Genomic DNA, 15,797 nt, shown 5'->3' on the forward strand with positions numbered 1-15,797 from the left:
TTTGAGGGGGGTGCATTTATGGGCTGTATTTTATACTCCAGTATACTTCTGATACTCAGCTAATTTTCAATGATGGAAACGTGAATAAAACTGGTATCATACCTGAAATCAAACTATAAAAAAGCAAGATGTTGGAGGGGGGGGGGGGGGGTGTTCATGCTACTTTCTAGTCCTTTGGACAGGAACACTGCTTATGGACTTGCTCTTCAATATGGATGTTTTGACTTTACATGTTATGCAACTTGAATGGATAGAAGAGCCAAGCCTAAGGTTACAAAAATGCTGAAGATCAAGGTCATAAACTTCATATCTTAAGTGGGGACAGAGCGAGGCATTTCAGGCCAAGTACTGGCTTTTTGCTTGGAACGTTGTCTCCTGTAGCCTCCCGGCTCCAGGCCGGTAACTTGCTGCACTGTGGGAAGAAAGTTACCATAGTTATCCATAATTACTTGATTTCCAAGCTCTCTTGCACCCTCAGATCTCAGCTGCAGATACAGTGAGCAGATTTTGATTGCATCCAGTGCTGTAAGTAGGAGCATTTTATGTTTCACAAGTTGTAAAGCTGAAACAGATCAGTCTTGTTTTGTTTGCCTGGGGTTTGGTTTGGGGTTTGGTTGTGGTTGTTGGGGTTTTTTTGGTTGGTTGGTTGGATTTGGGGGGGGGGGGGGGGGGGGCGTGTTTTGTGTTTTTTAATGGAGTGTTTTTAAACAACTACCACACTCTTAAGTTCTGTATCTGATTTGTTAATGTAGATTGTGTTTCTTTTGGCTTAAATTTTGACAGTGATTGGTGCAGTTATCAACTCAAGAATTTAAGCTATATGTAATGACTAGGGTTTTTTCAGTTAGAAATTTGTTGGCCATACATGGGCTTTCAGTTCTCCAGGCTGCATTCTGTCAATGCTGTGCTTGCTTAATCTCTTGCTGCACTTGCCATGCTCTCTGAATAAAAGGGCCTAAATGAGAGTTCATCGCTGTTAATTTTTTATGACAGTTACCTAGTTCTGTAGTAATGTAGAACTGTAATACACAAGATCTAAAACTTAACTATTACAATTTTGATTAAGACAATAGATGTTTCAGGGTGATGCAGAGATGAGATCTATGATGTCTTCTGATGTTTAATAGGTCATAAAATTTTTACTTCATCTAATAATACTTACTGTACTAAATATGAGGCAACTTGCAGGTCTTAACACAGGAGAGCATTCTCCAGGAGTATTGGTAACATGGGAGAGTGAGATCGCTACCGACCTCAGTTCGGTGCCAGTGAAATCTGTTGGGTTATACCTTAGAGCAAGAACGCCAAGGTCCGGTTTTCACTTTGTTACCAGCAGTTTCAGCTACACGCAGTCTGGCAAGTGACCTGCTTCTCCATGATGCCCTGAAGGCCATGCGAGAGTCCACTTCTGCTTGCTATTGCTTCCTCAGATGAAAGGCTGCTGGAACAGCTCTACCTACCAACAGCAGCTACTGACTTTGGCTGTGTTTGGTTTTGAACGTGCTTTATTGTCTGTTCTTAAAATATCTTTTAAAAGGGGGGGCAGGGGGGACAATGCATAGCTTGTATATGCAATACAAGGAGTGCTTATTTGCGTCTCCCTTTCCCCTGAATTTCACAACTGTTTCCCTCACCATATAACGCCATTTAAAGGCAGTTCAAAGCAACCAAGTCTGATGCTAATTCTTGCACAGCATCACGGTCCTGCCTCTGACTCCCAGCAGCCATAGGCTTGAAAAACACACCTCCTCACACACCTTTTCTACACTGTAGTTGGGGTAAATGTTTTGCAGACTATCAAGATGATGCTCCTTCCTTGCTGCTTTTGGCATGTGTGAACAGACCAAGGCTTCTCCCTTCCCCATCCCAGGTTTGGATGAGAGGAAAAGAATCTCGAAGGTACCTCGATGTGGGGGTTTCACGGTCATCCCAAGGACTGCCCACAGTGAGAGGTGATAAGCAATCCCCTCTGGCTACTGATCCAGGTCTGGCCCTTCCTGCGCCTTGCTCCCTTGCAGCGGTCCTGTACCACTGTGATGAGCCACCGGCGTGTCAGGTCTGGCCTAAAGGGGTGGCCTGTCTGTCCTGCCTTCGTGCCCCGACATCGAGCTATTGCCTCAGCGTCCCTTAGCTCTAACTGGAAAAGCCATCTTCATTAGCTGAAGGATGGAGGGAAAAGGACATTTGGCAAAGGGGAAAGCTTGCGTGCGCTTTGACGCTCGTGAATGTAGCGGGACATAGCAGGGGAGGATGAAACTGGGCTGAAAAACAACTGAAGTTTAGTATTCTGGGGTTTTTTCAGGTTTTTTCAGCTTTTCTCAGTAGAAAGTGTTGTCTCCTCTCCAGTGCTCTTACAGGCTGTGTGGGTGCCGTCTGCTGTTTTCCGGGGAAGCCAGGGGGGCAATGTCAAAATCCACTGGGCAGCTGCCACTCCTACCTGATGCTCAGCGGGTCACCGGGTGCCGCTTTCAAGCTGCCAAAACGTGCCGGGGAATCGCGGGGGCCGGGCAGGGACGAGAGAGGGCCCTGTCCCTTTCCCGGCCCTTCAAGCGCGTCCGAGGGCCGGGCGGCTTCGCGGTGTCAGGGATACTTTTTTTTTTTTTTTTTACTTTCCGTCTCCAAATTCTGGGGAGAGAAGGGCTGGCCCAGGCTGCCAGCCGCCGGCAGGCCGGCGGCGCGGAGCCCTTCTCCCCGGGCCCCCCCGGCCCACGCGAAGCCTCGTCGCGGGGTCCCCCCCCCCCTTCACTGTTAACAAAACCTGGTGATTAAGACGCGAAACTAACAAAGAGTTTTTCTTCCACCTTAACCTTGCACACAATCCTTTAACAAATTAATTAATCCTAATGAATTAACACTTCATTTATTTAAACGCGCTACAGTTCATGAATTAAATTTTCATGCAGTGATTAAAGGCTGTTAAAATATGCATGATTTCGTTAAAATTTTATAATAAATCAGGGCAATGTGTTACATGACAAGGCAACTACTTCCCAGCCCCTCGGAAGGTGCTTTGATTCGCGCGGGGCGGGGGGGCCGGCGGAGGGAGCCGAGCGCTCCGCTCCCGGTTTTGGCAGCCGAGCGCACCCCGGAGCTCGGCGACCCCCGGCTGGCGACCGACCCCCGGCGCCTCCGAGCCCCTGGCCGGGGCTGTCGGCGGGCGGGCGGGCGGGCAGGCAGCGGTTTTCGGCTACCCCATCCCATGTGGCGTCCCGGGAGCGGGAGCGATCGCGATCGCGATCGCGGGTGGGAGCCGGCAGCCGACCGGTCGGTGCGGGAAGCGAGCGCGGTCTTGCGAGGTGTTTTGCTGGAGGGGCTTCTCGATGTGCTTTTTTCATTCCTCCGCAACGCTTCAAAGAAAGAGCGAGAAACTTGACCGGCGGCAGGACCTGCCGTGTTCTCCGCCGGACCTCTGCCCGGCTCCTCCGGTCTCCTTACTTTCCCGAAAGGGGACGTTGTGAACTACCTTGGGACTTAAATCACCATCAAGCGCTTCAATTTTTAATATGACAACATTCTACACTTTGGCTGCAAAAGCAGTTATTGCGGCTTGTACATCAGTAATTAGCAGGTCTTTGCTGATGTAAGGAAAGTCCTCATCGGGACATGGAAATACTTTTTATGCATTCACCCAAAGGGTTGGTTGTTTGGGGTTTTTTGTGGGGGTGGCTTTTTTTCTTCTGAAGGTTGTTTTTTATCATCTAAAGGGAGAATAGCTTTTACACTAAATGGGATATTGACTTTCTGTGAACTTCACCAAATGACACGTGTACTGTAGGTTTTCTCTCAGTGCTCTCTCACCGACACTCGGGGCAGGACGAACACCGCCACTCAAAAATGTTAAGCTAATGCTTGGTGAAATAAAAATATCCGGAAGGTTTAGAGCGAGCGGTTCTTTAAGATCCACAACAACTTTTTTTATTATTTTTTAAGTCGGAATATATAGCAAACTGTGATCAGACGTTAATACTTAATATCCCAAGCTTTAGTAGAGTCATCTTTGGGGAATCCTAAAAAGAGAAATCAAATACAATGGGTTACAGTAATTAATTTATAAATCGTTTCACTGTGGGAATAAGGGGTTGCTTTATTACTTTCTCGAGATAGGCAGTTCAGTCAATTAAGGAAATCTGCCCATTTCTTGCATTTGAAGCTGGAGAAATCTACGGGAGACAAGTAAATGCGGTTTTATATATATATATATATATATATATATATGCCTCCTTCCCTTTATTGAGCATCCTGGGCCATAAAAGAAGGGCTGCAGCATGGTCGTATCTCCAGTGAACTCGCCCCTCAAAGCCTGCGAGTTTATTGCCATCAGTATTCATGAGCCTGGACGTACCCACGAGGAATAGAAATAACAGCGAACATTAAGATAAAATCTATTACCAGGCCCGTGCGATGCTGAGCCTGGCTCAAGCCGCCTTCCCGGGGAGCCGGCTGCGTGTGGCGGGGAAAGCGGGGGGGGGCTGCGGGGCTGGTGGCGGGGGTCCGCGGCGAGCCCCGGGGAACCCCCCCGGGCAGCAGCCCCCGCGCTCCGTGGGGCAGGGGGAGCAGAGGGGGCTGCGGCGTGGGGACCGGCTGCAGCACCGCAGCGGGCGTTACGGTCGGGGCGGCATCTGCGGGGCTGTAATTTTAAGCGTTGCTGTAAAGTTAGCGCTTTCCCCCTTCCAGGAAAAAAACCAGAAAGAGTGTCCCAAGGACTGCGAAGGAAAGTTTTTCCTCTCGGCTTTGATAAGCGACAGACCTGAAATAAATCCCCTCCTCCTCCTCCCCTCTCCTCTCCGCACCTCCGAAAGATGAGGCAGAGGGAAAAGTTGGCTGCGACTCCCCATCGCAGCTGCGGCCTCCGGGGGCAGCAGGAGGGACCGGTTGGAGCCGGCAGCCCGACGCCTCCCCAGGGTCCGGAGGCTGTTCTGACCCCCCCTCCTCCCCCCCACCCCCGGGCCTCGGGCTGCCGCGGCGGTGTCCCGTGTGTCCCCCCCCCCCCCCCCCCCCCCCCCCCCGGGCGATTTTAATGAAGGAGCGAGCAGCACCGGGCAGGGGGGCTCTCTCCAGCCGGGCGGGGCTGCCTCCCCCCCCCCCCCCCCCCGTTTGCCAAACCGAGGAGAATCCAGCAGGGTGCACACGGCGGGCTGCAGAGACAACGTGCCGGCCCCCACCCTGCCTCCAGCAGCCCCCGGGGAGGCGGGACAGAAGACCCTTAGAACATCTAGAGACCCTCACTCGCCCCCTCAGCCTCCGGCCGGCGCTCGGGGCGGAGGTGGGAGGGGGGCTGAATTTTCCGCTCTTTCTGGCCGAAAAACCGAGCGCGGGAGCGGAAGGGGTCGCTTGAAAGGCGCTGGAGGCTTTGCTGTTCCGCCGCCCAAGCAGAAGGTCTCGCCCACCGGCCCCTGCCCGGGCCGCCCGTCCCCGCTCCCGGCGGTGCGGGCAGGGCCGGGGCCCGGGCTGCCTCCGCTCCTGCAGACGCGCCCCGGCCCCCGCCAGCCCCGAGGTTGGAGCCCCCGGGCGCAGAGGCCGAGCAGGCCGGGTGGCACGGGGGGAGGAAGGCCGGTCGCCGCTTCGCCTAGAAGCCCGCCCCCCCCGGGCGCCTTCGTCGCCGCTCGCAACCGTCCTCCCCGGCTCTGGGCGCTTCCCTCCGGGAGACCCGATGAACTTGACCTGGCCGCGTCCCGGCGAGCGGGGGCGGCGGGGACCAGCAGCCCCGCATCCCGGGCGGGGCAGCGTCCCACGCCTTCCTCCAGCGGGCGAGGAAGGCGGCCCGGCTTCCCTCCGCCCGCCCCCGGCCCGGGCTCGGCCGCGGAGCCCCGCCGTGTGTGCCGCCGGCCGGCTTTTCGCCGCCGGGAAGGAAAGGCAGGCGGCTCGGGCCTTTCTGCTGGAGCTGGCCGCTTCCCAGCGACTGGGCGAAAAGCGGTGGCGGTGTCTCCCACTTCCCCCCTCCCCTACATCCCTTGCCCGGGAGGCTTTCTCTTTACGAGGCACGGTAGCTTGCAAATGGCTCTAGTAAGTGATACGACCTAATAAGAAAAGAAAGGAAGGCAGGAGGAAAGAAATCCACATAAAAGTATGATTTGGCTACTGTGATGCAATGATTTCGATGCACGAGGAGAGCCCAGCCCCGCTTCAGACCGGTGGCGTTCGGTTTCAGGCTCCCCCCCTCAGAGACGAAGTTGCATGCCGCCGCCCCAGGGGACGCGGTAATGGATGGAGCCCCGGCTCCCTTTCGCCCCAGTAATTGGCAGCCGTTCCCTCCTTCCTCCCGGCCTGGCTGGGGAGCTGGGGAAGGGGCTTATGGAGACAAATGTGGCCTTTACCTGGGGTGGCGGGGTGTGCTGTGTGCGTGCGTGCGCGCCTGTGGGCCCTTTCGGCCGCGTTTATGCGCGTAAATAAGAGGCGTCCGGGGCAAAGAGAGCGATTCCGACGCACTCCGAGGCTGTCGCATCCCTGAGGCAAACGCCCCGCTGCCCGCCCGCCCGCAGCCCCGCTGCAACAAGCAAGGCAGCGTCTGGTCGGGCACCGAGGGCCGGCTCCGGCGTGCCCCGGGGGCCGGGATCCAGCGGGGGCCGTGCCCTGGGGAGTCACGCTAATCCCCCAGGCGCAGCAGCAGAGTCACTCCTTCCACAGTTCTGCCTCCAACTTCACAAGCAGCCGAAAGAAAAAAAATCTGCTCTACACCGGGGCAGTAGCCCCGAATCACCCGTAAAAACAACCGCGCGTTGTTAACCCCGGTGTCACTCCTCGGCCGTTTCATTCAAAGGCGAGAGTAGTCAAAGAATAAAGCACAGAAAAGCCAGAGAGGAAGGAGTAAGAGAGGCAGAAAGAAAGAAAGATCAAAGAACGGAGGAATGGAAGAAAAAGAAAATAATCGTTTCTCCAGGCTACTTTTATTTTACTTTTTGTCTTCTTTCAGGCTGTATAAGATGGAATCGACTCGTTTCTTGCATAAAAAGTACCTGGGTAGCAAGGGGCGGGGGGAGGACAGAAAGGACAGAAAGAGAAAGAAAAAGAAAGACAGAAGGGAGAGAGAGGGAGGAAAAAGAGAGGAAAACAGAGAAGAAAGAAAGAAAGAAAAGAAAGGAAGGGAAGAAAGAAGGAGAAAGAAAAAGAGAGAAAGAGAATAAAGCGAAGGAAAGAAGGAAGGGAAGAAGGCAAGAAAGAAGGAAAGAAAGAAAAAAGAAAGAAAGGAAGAAAGAAAGAAAAGACAGAAAGAGAATAAAGAGAAGGAAAGAAGGAAGAAAAGAAGGAAAGAAAGAAAAAAGCAAGAAAGGAAGAAAGAAAAGAAAAGAAAGAAGGAAGGAAAGAAAGAAAGAGAAAGAAAGAAAAAGAAAGAAAGGAAAGAAGCAAAGAAAGAAGGAAAGAAAGAAAGAAGGAAGGAAGGAAGGAAGGAAAGAAAGAAAGAAAGAGAAAGAAAGAAAAAGAAAGAAAGGAAAGAAGGAAAGAAAGAAGGAAGGAAGGAAAGAAAGAAGGAAAGAAAGAAAAAAGGAAGGAAGGAAGGAAAGAAAGAAAGAAAGGAAGAGAAAGAAAGGAAAAGAAAGAAAGGAAAGAAGGAAAGAAAGAAGGAAGGAAGGAAAGAAAGAAGGAAAGAAAGAAAAAAGGAAGGAAGGAAGGAAAGAAAGAAAGAAAGGAAGAGAAAGAAAGGAAAAGAAAGAAAGGAAAGAAGGAAAGAAAGAAGGAAGGAAGGAAAGAGAAAGAAAGAAGGAAAGAAAGAAAGAAAAGAAGGAGAGAAAGAAGGAAGGAAGGAAGGAAGGAAAGAAAAAGAAATGTCTGTTCTGTTGGTGATTGTTTTCTGCCCCAGACCACGCCAGTGAGAGCTGGGGTTTCCCACGGAGAGGGAGCGAGGGAAGCCGGGCTGGGAAGCCGGGAGGAAACGCACGACCCCAGCGCGGCGGCGCTTCCCGCGCGGGAAGCCCACGCTCCCGGCGGGCGAGGCGGCGGCCGCCACCCGCGGCGCCCCACACAGCCGTACCCGCAACAAAACTACCCGGGGCGGGGGGAGCCGCGGCCGACCGCCGGGAAGGCGGCAGCCCCCGAGGGCTTCGAACCCGCGCCCGCCGCCGCGGTTCCTTCTCCGGGCGCGACGTGCGGCTCTCGGGCGCGGCGGGGCGCGGCGGGGGGGGGACACGCCCCCCGCCCGCGGCCAGGGTCCCCGGCGCGGCCTCGCCTCTCTCCCCCCTCGGCCGCGGCCGGGGCCCCGCGCCGCCGCGTTCCGGCGCCCGCCGCCGCTCCGCGGGGCAGGGAAGGGGCGCCCGCCCGCAGCCCGGCCGGCCCCGCCCCGGGGGCGCCCGCCGCCGCCTCCGCGCCCCGCCGCCCATCCCCGCCCCGTCGGGGCGCCCCGGGCCGCGCCGGCGGCCGCGCAGCGCGCACGTGTGGCAGCTACAGGTGCGGCAGCCGCCCGGTGCTCGGCGCCGCTCGCTCGCTATAAGAGCGGCCCCGGCGCCGCCGCCCCGGCGAGACGGGCGAGGGCTGCGGGAGATGCAACAAGGCGCGGGGAGGCAGGGACCGGGGGCGGCGGGAGGAAAGGGAGGAGGAGGAGGAGGAGGAGGAGGAGGAGGAGGAGGAGGAGGAGGAGGAAAGAGAGGAGGAGGAGGAGGAAGGGGGGGAGACAGCTGATGCCTGTCAAAGCCGGAGCCGCCGCGCTCTCGCGAGAGCCCGCCCGGCGGTAGCCACGGGATGCGGGGCTCAGGTGCGGGCAGAGCGCAGCGCAGCGCGCCCGGCGCCGGGCAGCGGCAGGCAGAGGAGTGAGACGGCGGGGGCCGGAGGGAGCCTCGCCGCCCGCTCACCCACCCAGCCCAGCCCCGGCCACCGCGGCAGCGGCGGCGGCGGGGGCAGGGTCCGCCGCGGCACCGCCGCCACCGGCTCCGCCACCGCCACCCGCCGCCGTCGGCGGCTTCCCCCGGCGGGAGGAGAGCGCCCGGAGAGCACTTTTCCCCCGACTTTAGGAGTGTTTGTGGATTTACATGCCAAGCCTTCAAGATGATGTCCATGAACAGCAAGCAGCCGCATTTTGCCATGCATCCCACCCTACCTGAGCACAAATACCCCTCTCTACACTCCAGCTCGGAAGCAATAAGAAGAGCATGCCTACCAACTCCACCGGTAAGGGACGGGCAGCTGCAGCTCTCCTCTTTCTTTCTTTCTGCAGCTCTCCTCTTTCTCGCTTTCTGCAGCTCTCCTCTTTCTCGCTTTCTGCAGCTCTCCTCTTTCTCGCTTGCTTTCCTGCCTTCCTTCCTTTCTTTTCTCGCTTTCTTTCCTTTTCTTTCTTTCTCGCTCTCTCTTGCACACACGCACACACTCTTTCTTCCTCTCTCTCTCTCTTTTCTGTATACTGCATGTATGTGTATGTGCATTAATAAAAAAACCGCTGCGAGGCACATTTTGACAAGCGGCGCTTAATGTTTTTTTCATGTCGTCCTCTGCAATCATCTGAGCGCCTGTGATCTTTTTTGAAAGCGGTGTTCACACGAGTCTCCGACTTCATCCACTTTCTGTATTAATTTTTATGACTCGGCCTCTGAAAAGGAATGCGCTTTATGTGCTCTTGTGTTTGACACAATTCCCCAGCTGAGAGTTACAGATCCGTTTCTTCTCCTCCTTTCTCTTCTTCTTTCGTTCCTTTTTGGTTTGCTTTGGTTTGAATTTATTTGTTCCCTTCACGCCCTCGTCCTCTCTTTTTCGGATCCATCCCCCCCCCCCCCCCCCCTCCCCCGGCTTCCTGCCCCTTCTGCTCTTCGCTCCTTCTTTTCCTCTTTCGCTCCCCCCCTCGCTCCCCCCCCCCCCGCCCCCCATTCTTCTGCCCCATCCCCTCTCTCTTTCCCGTCCCTTCCCCGTGCCGCCTGCTGCTCCGACCCGCTTCCTCCGTTCACCTGGCTCTTCCCGCCGTACCCCTTCCCGCCCGCTCACGCCGGCTTCGCCCACCTGCCCCCTGCCCTCCCGGGCTCCCCTCCCTCGGCTTTCCCCCCCTCCCGCTCGCCTCCGGCCGCCCCCTCGCCTGTCCGCGCTGCGCCCCGCCGCCCCCCTCTCCCCGCACCCCGCTCTGTTTTGTGTCCCTTGCAGCTGCAGAGCAATATCTTCGCCAGCCTCGATGAGACCCTGCTGGCGCGGGCCGAGGCTCTGGCCGCCGTCGACATCGCCGTCTCGCAGGGCAAGAGCCACCCGTTCAAGCCGGACGCCACGTACCACACCATGAACAGCGTCCCCTGCACCTCCACCTCCACCGTGCCGCTGGCGCACCACCACCACCACCACCACCACCACCACCAGGCGCTGGAGCCCGGCGACCTCCTCGACCACATCACCTCGCCCTCCCTGGCGCTCATGCCCGGCGGCGGCGGCGGCGGCGGCGGCGGCGGCGGCGGCCACGACGGGGCGGGCGGCGGCGGCGGCGGCGGCGGGGCCGGCGGCGGCGGCGGCGGCGGCGGCGGCGGCGGCGGCGGCCTCATCTCCACCTCGGCCCACCCGCACTCGCACATGCACGGCCTGGGCCACCTCTCGCACCCGGCCGCCATGAACATGCCGTCGGGGCTGCCGCACCCGGGGCTGGTGGCCGCGCACCACGGGGCCGCGGGGCAGGTGGCCTCGGCGGCGGCCGTGGTGGGGGCGGCCGGCTTGGCCTCCATCTGCGACTCGGACACGGACCCGCGGGAGCTGGAGGCCTTCGCCGAGCGCTTCAAGCAGCGCCGCATCAAGCTGGGGGTGACCCAGGCCGACGTGGGCTCGGCGCTGGCCAACCTGAAGATCCCGGGCGTGGGCTCCCTCAGCCAGAGCACCATCTGCCGCTTCGAGTCGCTCACCCTCTCCCACAACAACATGATCGCCCTCAAGCCCATCCTGCAGGCCTGGCTGGAGGAGGCCGAGGGCGCCCAGCGGGAAAAAATGAACAAGCCCGAGCTCTTCAACGGGGGGGAGAAGAAGCGCAAGCGGACTTCCATCGCCGCCCCGGAGAAGCGCTCCCTCGAGGCGTACTTCGCCGTCCAGCCCCGGCCCTCCTCCGAGAAGATCGCCGCCATCGCCGAGAAATTGGACCTCAAAAAGAACGTGGTGCGGGTTTGGTTTTGCAACCAGAGACAGAAGCAGAAACGGATGAAATTTTCCGCCACCTACTAGGGGCGGGCGGGAGGGGCGGCCCTGGCACCGGGGGCACCGGGAGGGGGGGCCGGGCCGGGGCCGCGGGGGACGCCCACGCACCGCCGCCGTCGCCCGAGACGCCGCGGGAGGCTCCTGGGGACCAAGGGACGGTGCGGAATTGAAAAGGCGGACTCCTCGGGGGGGGGGGGGGGGGGCGGGGGGCGCTATCAATTATTAAGAGAAAGAGACACCGGGACGCCGAGGAGAAGCGGCAGGAGGGCGGAGGTAAAAACGCTCTCGAAAGCCGCGGGGGTCACTTCTGCGGCCCCAGCCCCCCTCTGCCCCCCCCCCCCCCCCCCCGACAGAACGCGGGAGAAAGAGCAACTTAAAGCGTAAACACACCCAGACACACACCAATAAATACCGTGACAGCAGCAACCACAAACCGAGAAACCTAAGTCACAACTTTCCGAAGGAAAACAAAACCGACCAACAAACCCGGAAGGCGAAACTGTCGGTGACGATGCTACGTTTGGTTTGGGTCTCTTTTCATTGCTTTTCTGGTTTTCTTTCTTTTCCCTGGCTTGGTAATGAATGAGGACGGCGGTGGTTTGCGGGGGGGAGGGGGGGGGTGTCTTTTTCTTTGCTTGGCTTGGGGATTTTTTGTTTTACTTTGGGTTGGGTTTCTGTATTTCGGTTTGTTGTTGGTTTGTTGTTTTGGGGTTTGTTTGTTGTTTTCCCCCCCCCCCACCCTCGAATGCGGTTTTTCGCGAGGCTTTGGCGATGGGTCTTGTCTGTGCCGGGGGAGCGGTGCGAGCGGGGCCGGGGCCGGGGCCGGGGCCGGGGCAGGCGGCCGCAGCCCGGCGGGGCGCAGCCGGAGCTCCCGAGGCTCGGGAGCGGTCCCTTTCCTCTCCGCTCCCGCCTCGGGAATCCTAGCTAGCTCAAGGCAAACAAACCATCCAACCAGTTACTCCACAGCCCCTTTGTTTCTCTTCCCCGGCCCGCGCGGTTTGCCTTTTTCCACGCGTGGCCTCAGACGGGTCCCCGTCTCTCTCTGCAGAGGCGCGTCCGGAGGCAGGTGCCAAACCCGCCCGGGCAGGGACGCGCTCCCAAAGAACACGGTCGGGTTCGTTAAGGCTCCTGCTTAACTGCGTCCTCTCCCCTCCCTCTCCCGCTCTCCCCCCACCGTGACGCCCCCCCCCCCCCCCCTCCCCCGGCATCCCTACCAAATCTGCCGGCCTTGGCTTAGCAGCCGACCGCGGCGGGGCCGAGGTGCTGCCCCGGCCTCCTCCGGGGCCGGGGGTGCCGCACCCGCCACGCGGGGGGGGGGGGGGTCACCAGCGCGGGGGGCCGAAAGGGGTTTTGGTTCTGCGGGGCTCTGCGTGGTGGGAACAGACCCGCAAAACCCCCACTCGGGCTTCAAAGTCGTTTATTGTAAATAATAAACGTTAGGTAGAGGATGGCTGGGGGGGGGGGGGGGGGAGTGTGTGCGGGGAGGGGGTTCAATTTGCACTATCGCAGTCTCCCGGATTGGAAGCGATGATGTTATTCCGTAAAAACGATGCTGGTACTACTAATAATCGTCAAGGTGCATTATATGTCTCGCGGATTGACAAAAAGGAAAAAAAAAAAAAACAAAAGAAAAAGAAATTATCAGAGCTCGTTAGGTAAAAGCGCCAGCTACGTGCAGAAGCCATTGCTGGCTCCGGCTGTTACCGAACGCCCGTTAGGGCTTTCAAGTAGCAAGGAATTTCTGAAAAGAAAACACCCTTCCGTCAAAATCAAAACAATAGACTGAAATTATGCATGACCTAAAAAAAAAAAAAAAAAAAAAAAAGGGAAAAAAAGGAAAAAAAAAGGCATAGAAAGATCCGTGGTAAAGTCTCGATATTATTTATTTATTTATCTATTTATTTATCTATTTATTTATTTATTTATCTATTTATTTTATTATTATTGCTATTATTATGATTATTATTTGGTGTATCATTGTTTGCAGCGCAAACATTCTATGCATTTTGAAACTGAGCACTAAATAGACTAGCTTCTGGTAGAATCTTTTGTGGATGGTGTAATTTCACAGTTTAACTGCCTGTTTTCACTGAAAACACAAACATTCTTGTCACGTTCTTGTATTTAGATTTAAAAGAGGAAAAAAAAAAGAGGGAAAAAAAGAGAAGAAAGACGATTGTAAATATTTTCTTTAATGCACAAAAAAAAAAAAAAAAAAAGCTACAAACTGCAACCACGTGTGGATCCTGAAATGTCTCACTGAATAATCTACCTGTCCATGTACGTTTGCTGAGCTTTCTCCTTGGTTGTGTCTTTACTCTATTACTTTTATTTCTATCAGAAATATTTCTGTACGCCAAAATACAACAGGGAGATGCGTCCCAGCATACTTACAAATAAAACAAACGTGAAAACAGAATAGTTATTATTATTATTGGGTGCATTTAAAAAAAAAAAAAAAAAGAAAAAAGAAAAAAATATTTCTGAGACACGGCTGGTAAATTCAAGGTATGGCCGTTAGACGATAAGATTAATTCTACCAAAAAGAAAATAGTGAGAGATGTATTTTTCTGCTAAATCCAGAAATCATTACTTTGAGATAGCTCTTATGTGAAAATCGGTGCTCTGAATAAAATTAACTATATATTAGCTGCGTGTGTTTCTTGGAGTTTATTCTATAACTGCAGAATATAAATCAAAGTAAAATTTTAAGAAGGACTTCTGAAGTATTTCTTTTCAGTTTGCTGGAAAGGATTATGCACCTACAAAATATGTATAAAGAAGAAAAGCTTGGGTGGTTTCAGGTTTATATGTTGTTCTGACTGGCCTAATTGCACTTAATTATGTAACAAGATACTTTATTTTTATTTTGGGTTAATAAATATGAAAATCCTAAACTGATCTCTCCTTATGTTGTAAATGCAATTGTTCATTAGGAACGTATAGGATGCCACCTACTGCTTCAAGTGATCAAAGAACCTCTTTCTATTTTCTGATGACCTGTGACTAGATCAGATGCCAAATGTAAAAAGTTACTTAATAGCTGGGATTATTTCTTCTGTAGACATATTTTAGCCAAATCTTTTTAATTTCGCCGGTAAATCTGTGAATCAAGACACGTGATGTTCAGAAAAGAATAATACGTTCAAAAAGCTGTGATTTTAAACAACTGTTGATGTTAAAAAATAAGCACTAAAGGTATTTTTAAAAAACCATAGATCTCGTCCACCGGAAATTGACTTGTTTCTGTTGTTATTAACTTGAAATGTCATCAGAATTTTTAATAAATGCATTTGTAAAAATATTATTTTATAGAAAAGTATTACCGGATATCATTTTTGGAGAGTCAGGAATGAACAAATGAAAATAATTACAAATGTTGGGGGTTTTTTTCATCTGCCCCAAGCGATTGAAATGTTACAAACGATACCACATTTGTATTATACAGTAATGACCGATGTATGTATTGAAAAGTTAAGGAGTTTGTTTTGTAATAAGTACAATCCTTATCGAGTACAAAGGAAAAAATAATATGTTAATAAAACAGATGGTGAAAATAAAAGCTTTGCAGAGTTTCCTATTTTTCATGGTAGGAAACTGTGCAAAACCGGAATGTCCTGCTTTCCGTCGGATGAATCTGAATAGCTCATAAACCCACGAAATACTCGTGAGGCATTTTTAATAAATGCCTCACTAAAAATATAGAAAGAAAGAAAGACAGAGAGAAAGAGAGAGAGAGAGAAAGAAAGACAGAGAGAAAGAGAGAAAGAAAGACACAAAGAAAGAAAGAAAGAAAGAAGGAAAGAAAGAAAGAAAGAAAGAAAGAAAGAAAAAAAGTGTTTACATTCCTGTTTGTAAGGTCTAACCTAAGGACTGCTAAAACTTTTGCATCCGAGGAAAGAAGTAAGAGAGAAAACACGAAGAGACAGAACATGCATTCGCATTTATTCCCCAACGGTATGCAACCTCCTGCATACAGAAGTGCGATCTGCGACCAAAAATTACGGCTTCCCCCCTGCCGCCCCTCCTGCCCCCCCGGTACGGGCCGGGGCCGCTGCGGGCGGCGGCTGCCACCTCGGAAGGCTCCTCGGCTCCAGCCTCTGCGACCCTTGCCGGGGACACTCGGGTGCCGCCGTCCCTCGAACGGCCTTTTTCTCCACACCTGAGGTGTCCGGCCGCTTTCCTGAGGTGCTTTTCCACTCCGGAGTCCGCAAGACCCGGGCTGGCTCCCGGATTTTCTCCTTAACGCTCGCTCTCCGATCGCTTTCAACTTAGATTAGGCCGTCATAAGTGAATAACAGACACCCACTGCCACGATCGTATTGATTTTTACTCTCCTGCGATATTAAGACTAATTCGGTCCTGGTTCAACAAGTACAAAGGCTCCCCAGAAGGAGAATGAAGTGTCCTACAGCACAGATTTTATGGTTCATGTGCCTCCCTCCCCGCCCCCCCCGGGCCCCCCTTTCCTCCGAAGAGAAATAGATTTGTCGAAAGATAATTATTTTAACTCTGACGGACTCGAGCGCATAAAGCTTGATACGGCCGCTGCTGCCCTGTGTTATTCTGGCATTTCCCAAACGATTTTAAATCCCTCCAGTTATTTATGTCTCGCTTTTCAGCCAGCGCTATTTATTTATTTATTTAAGGGAGGGGAGGGAGAGGGGGGAAAAAAAAAAAAAAAAAAAAAAAAAAAAAAGCTTTATTATATTTACCTGCTG

General features: G+C 53.9%; 1 protein-coding gene across 1 annotated transcript; it reads left to right on the plus strand.

Moving 5' to 3' along the window:
• The first annotated feature begins 8,600 nt into the window (after positions 1-8,600).
• POU4F1 (POU class 4 homeobox 1) lies at positions 8,601-11,138 on the plus strand. Its single transcript, XM_049815933.1, has 2 exons — positions 8,601-9,096; positions 10,054-11,138. The coding sequence occupies exons 1-2, from the start codon at positions 8,974-8,976 to the stop codon at positions 11,101-11,103; spliced, it is 1,173 nt and encodes a 390-aa protein (XP_049671890.1). The 5' UTR covers positions 8,601-8,973; the 3' UTR covers positions 11,104-11,138.
• The last annotated feature ends 4,659 nt before the right edge of the window (positions 11,139-15,797 follow it).

Source organism: Accipiter gentilis, chromosome 13 (genome assembly GCF_929443795.1).
Source record: "Accipiter gentilis chromosome 13, bAccGen1.1, whole genome shotgun sequence".
In the NCBI taxonomy this organism is placed as follows: Eukaryota; Metazoa; Chordata; class Aves; order Accipitriformes; family Accipitridae; genus Astur; species Astur gentilis.

What these genes read in the sequence shown, in the direction of transcription:
- POU4F1 (XM_049815933.1), top strand. Translation starts at nt 8,974, where the DNA reads ATGATGTCCATGAACAGCAAGCAGCCGCATTTTGCCATGCATCCCACC. An exon ending in CATGCCTACCAACTCCACCG is followed by an intron (nt 9,097 to 10,053) that starts GTAAGGGACGGG and finishes TGTCCCTTGCAG; the next exon opens with CTGCAGAGCAATATCTTCGC.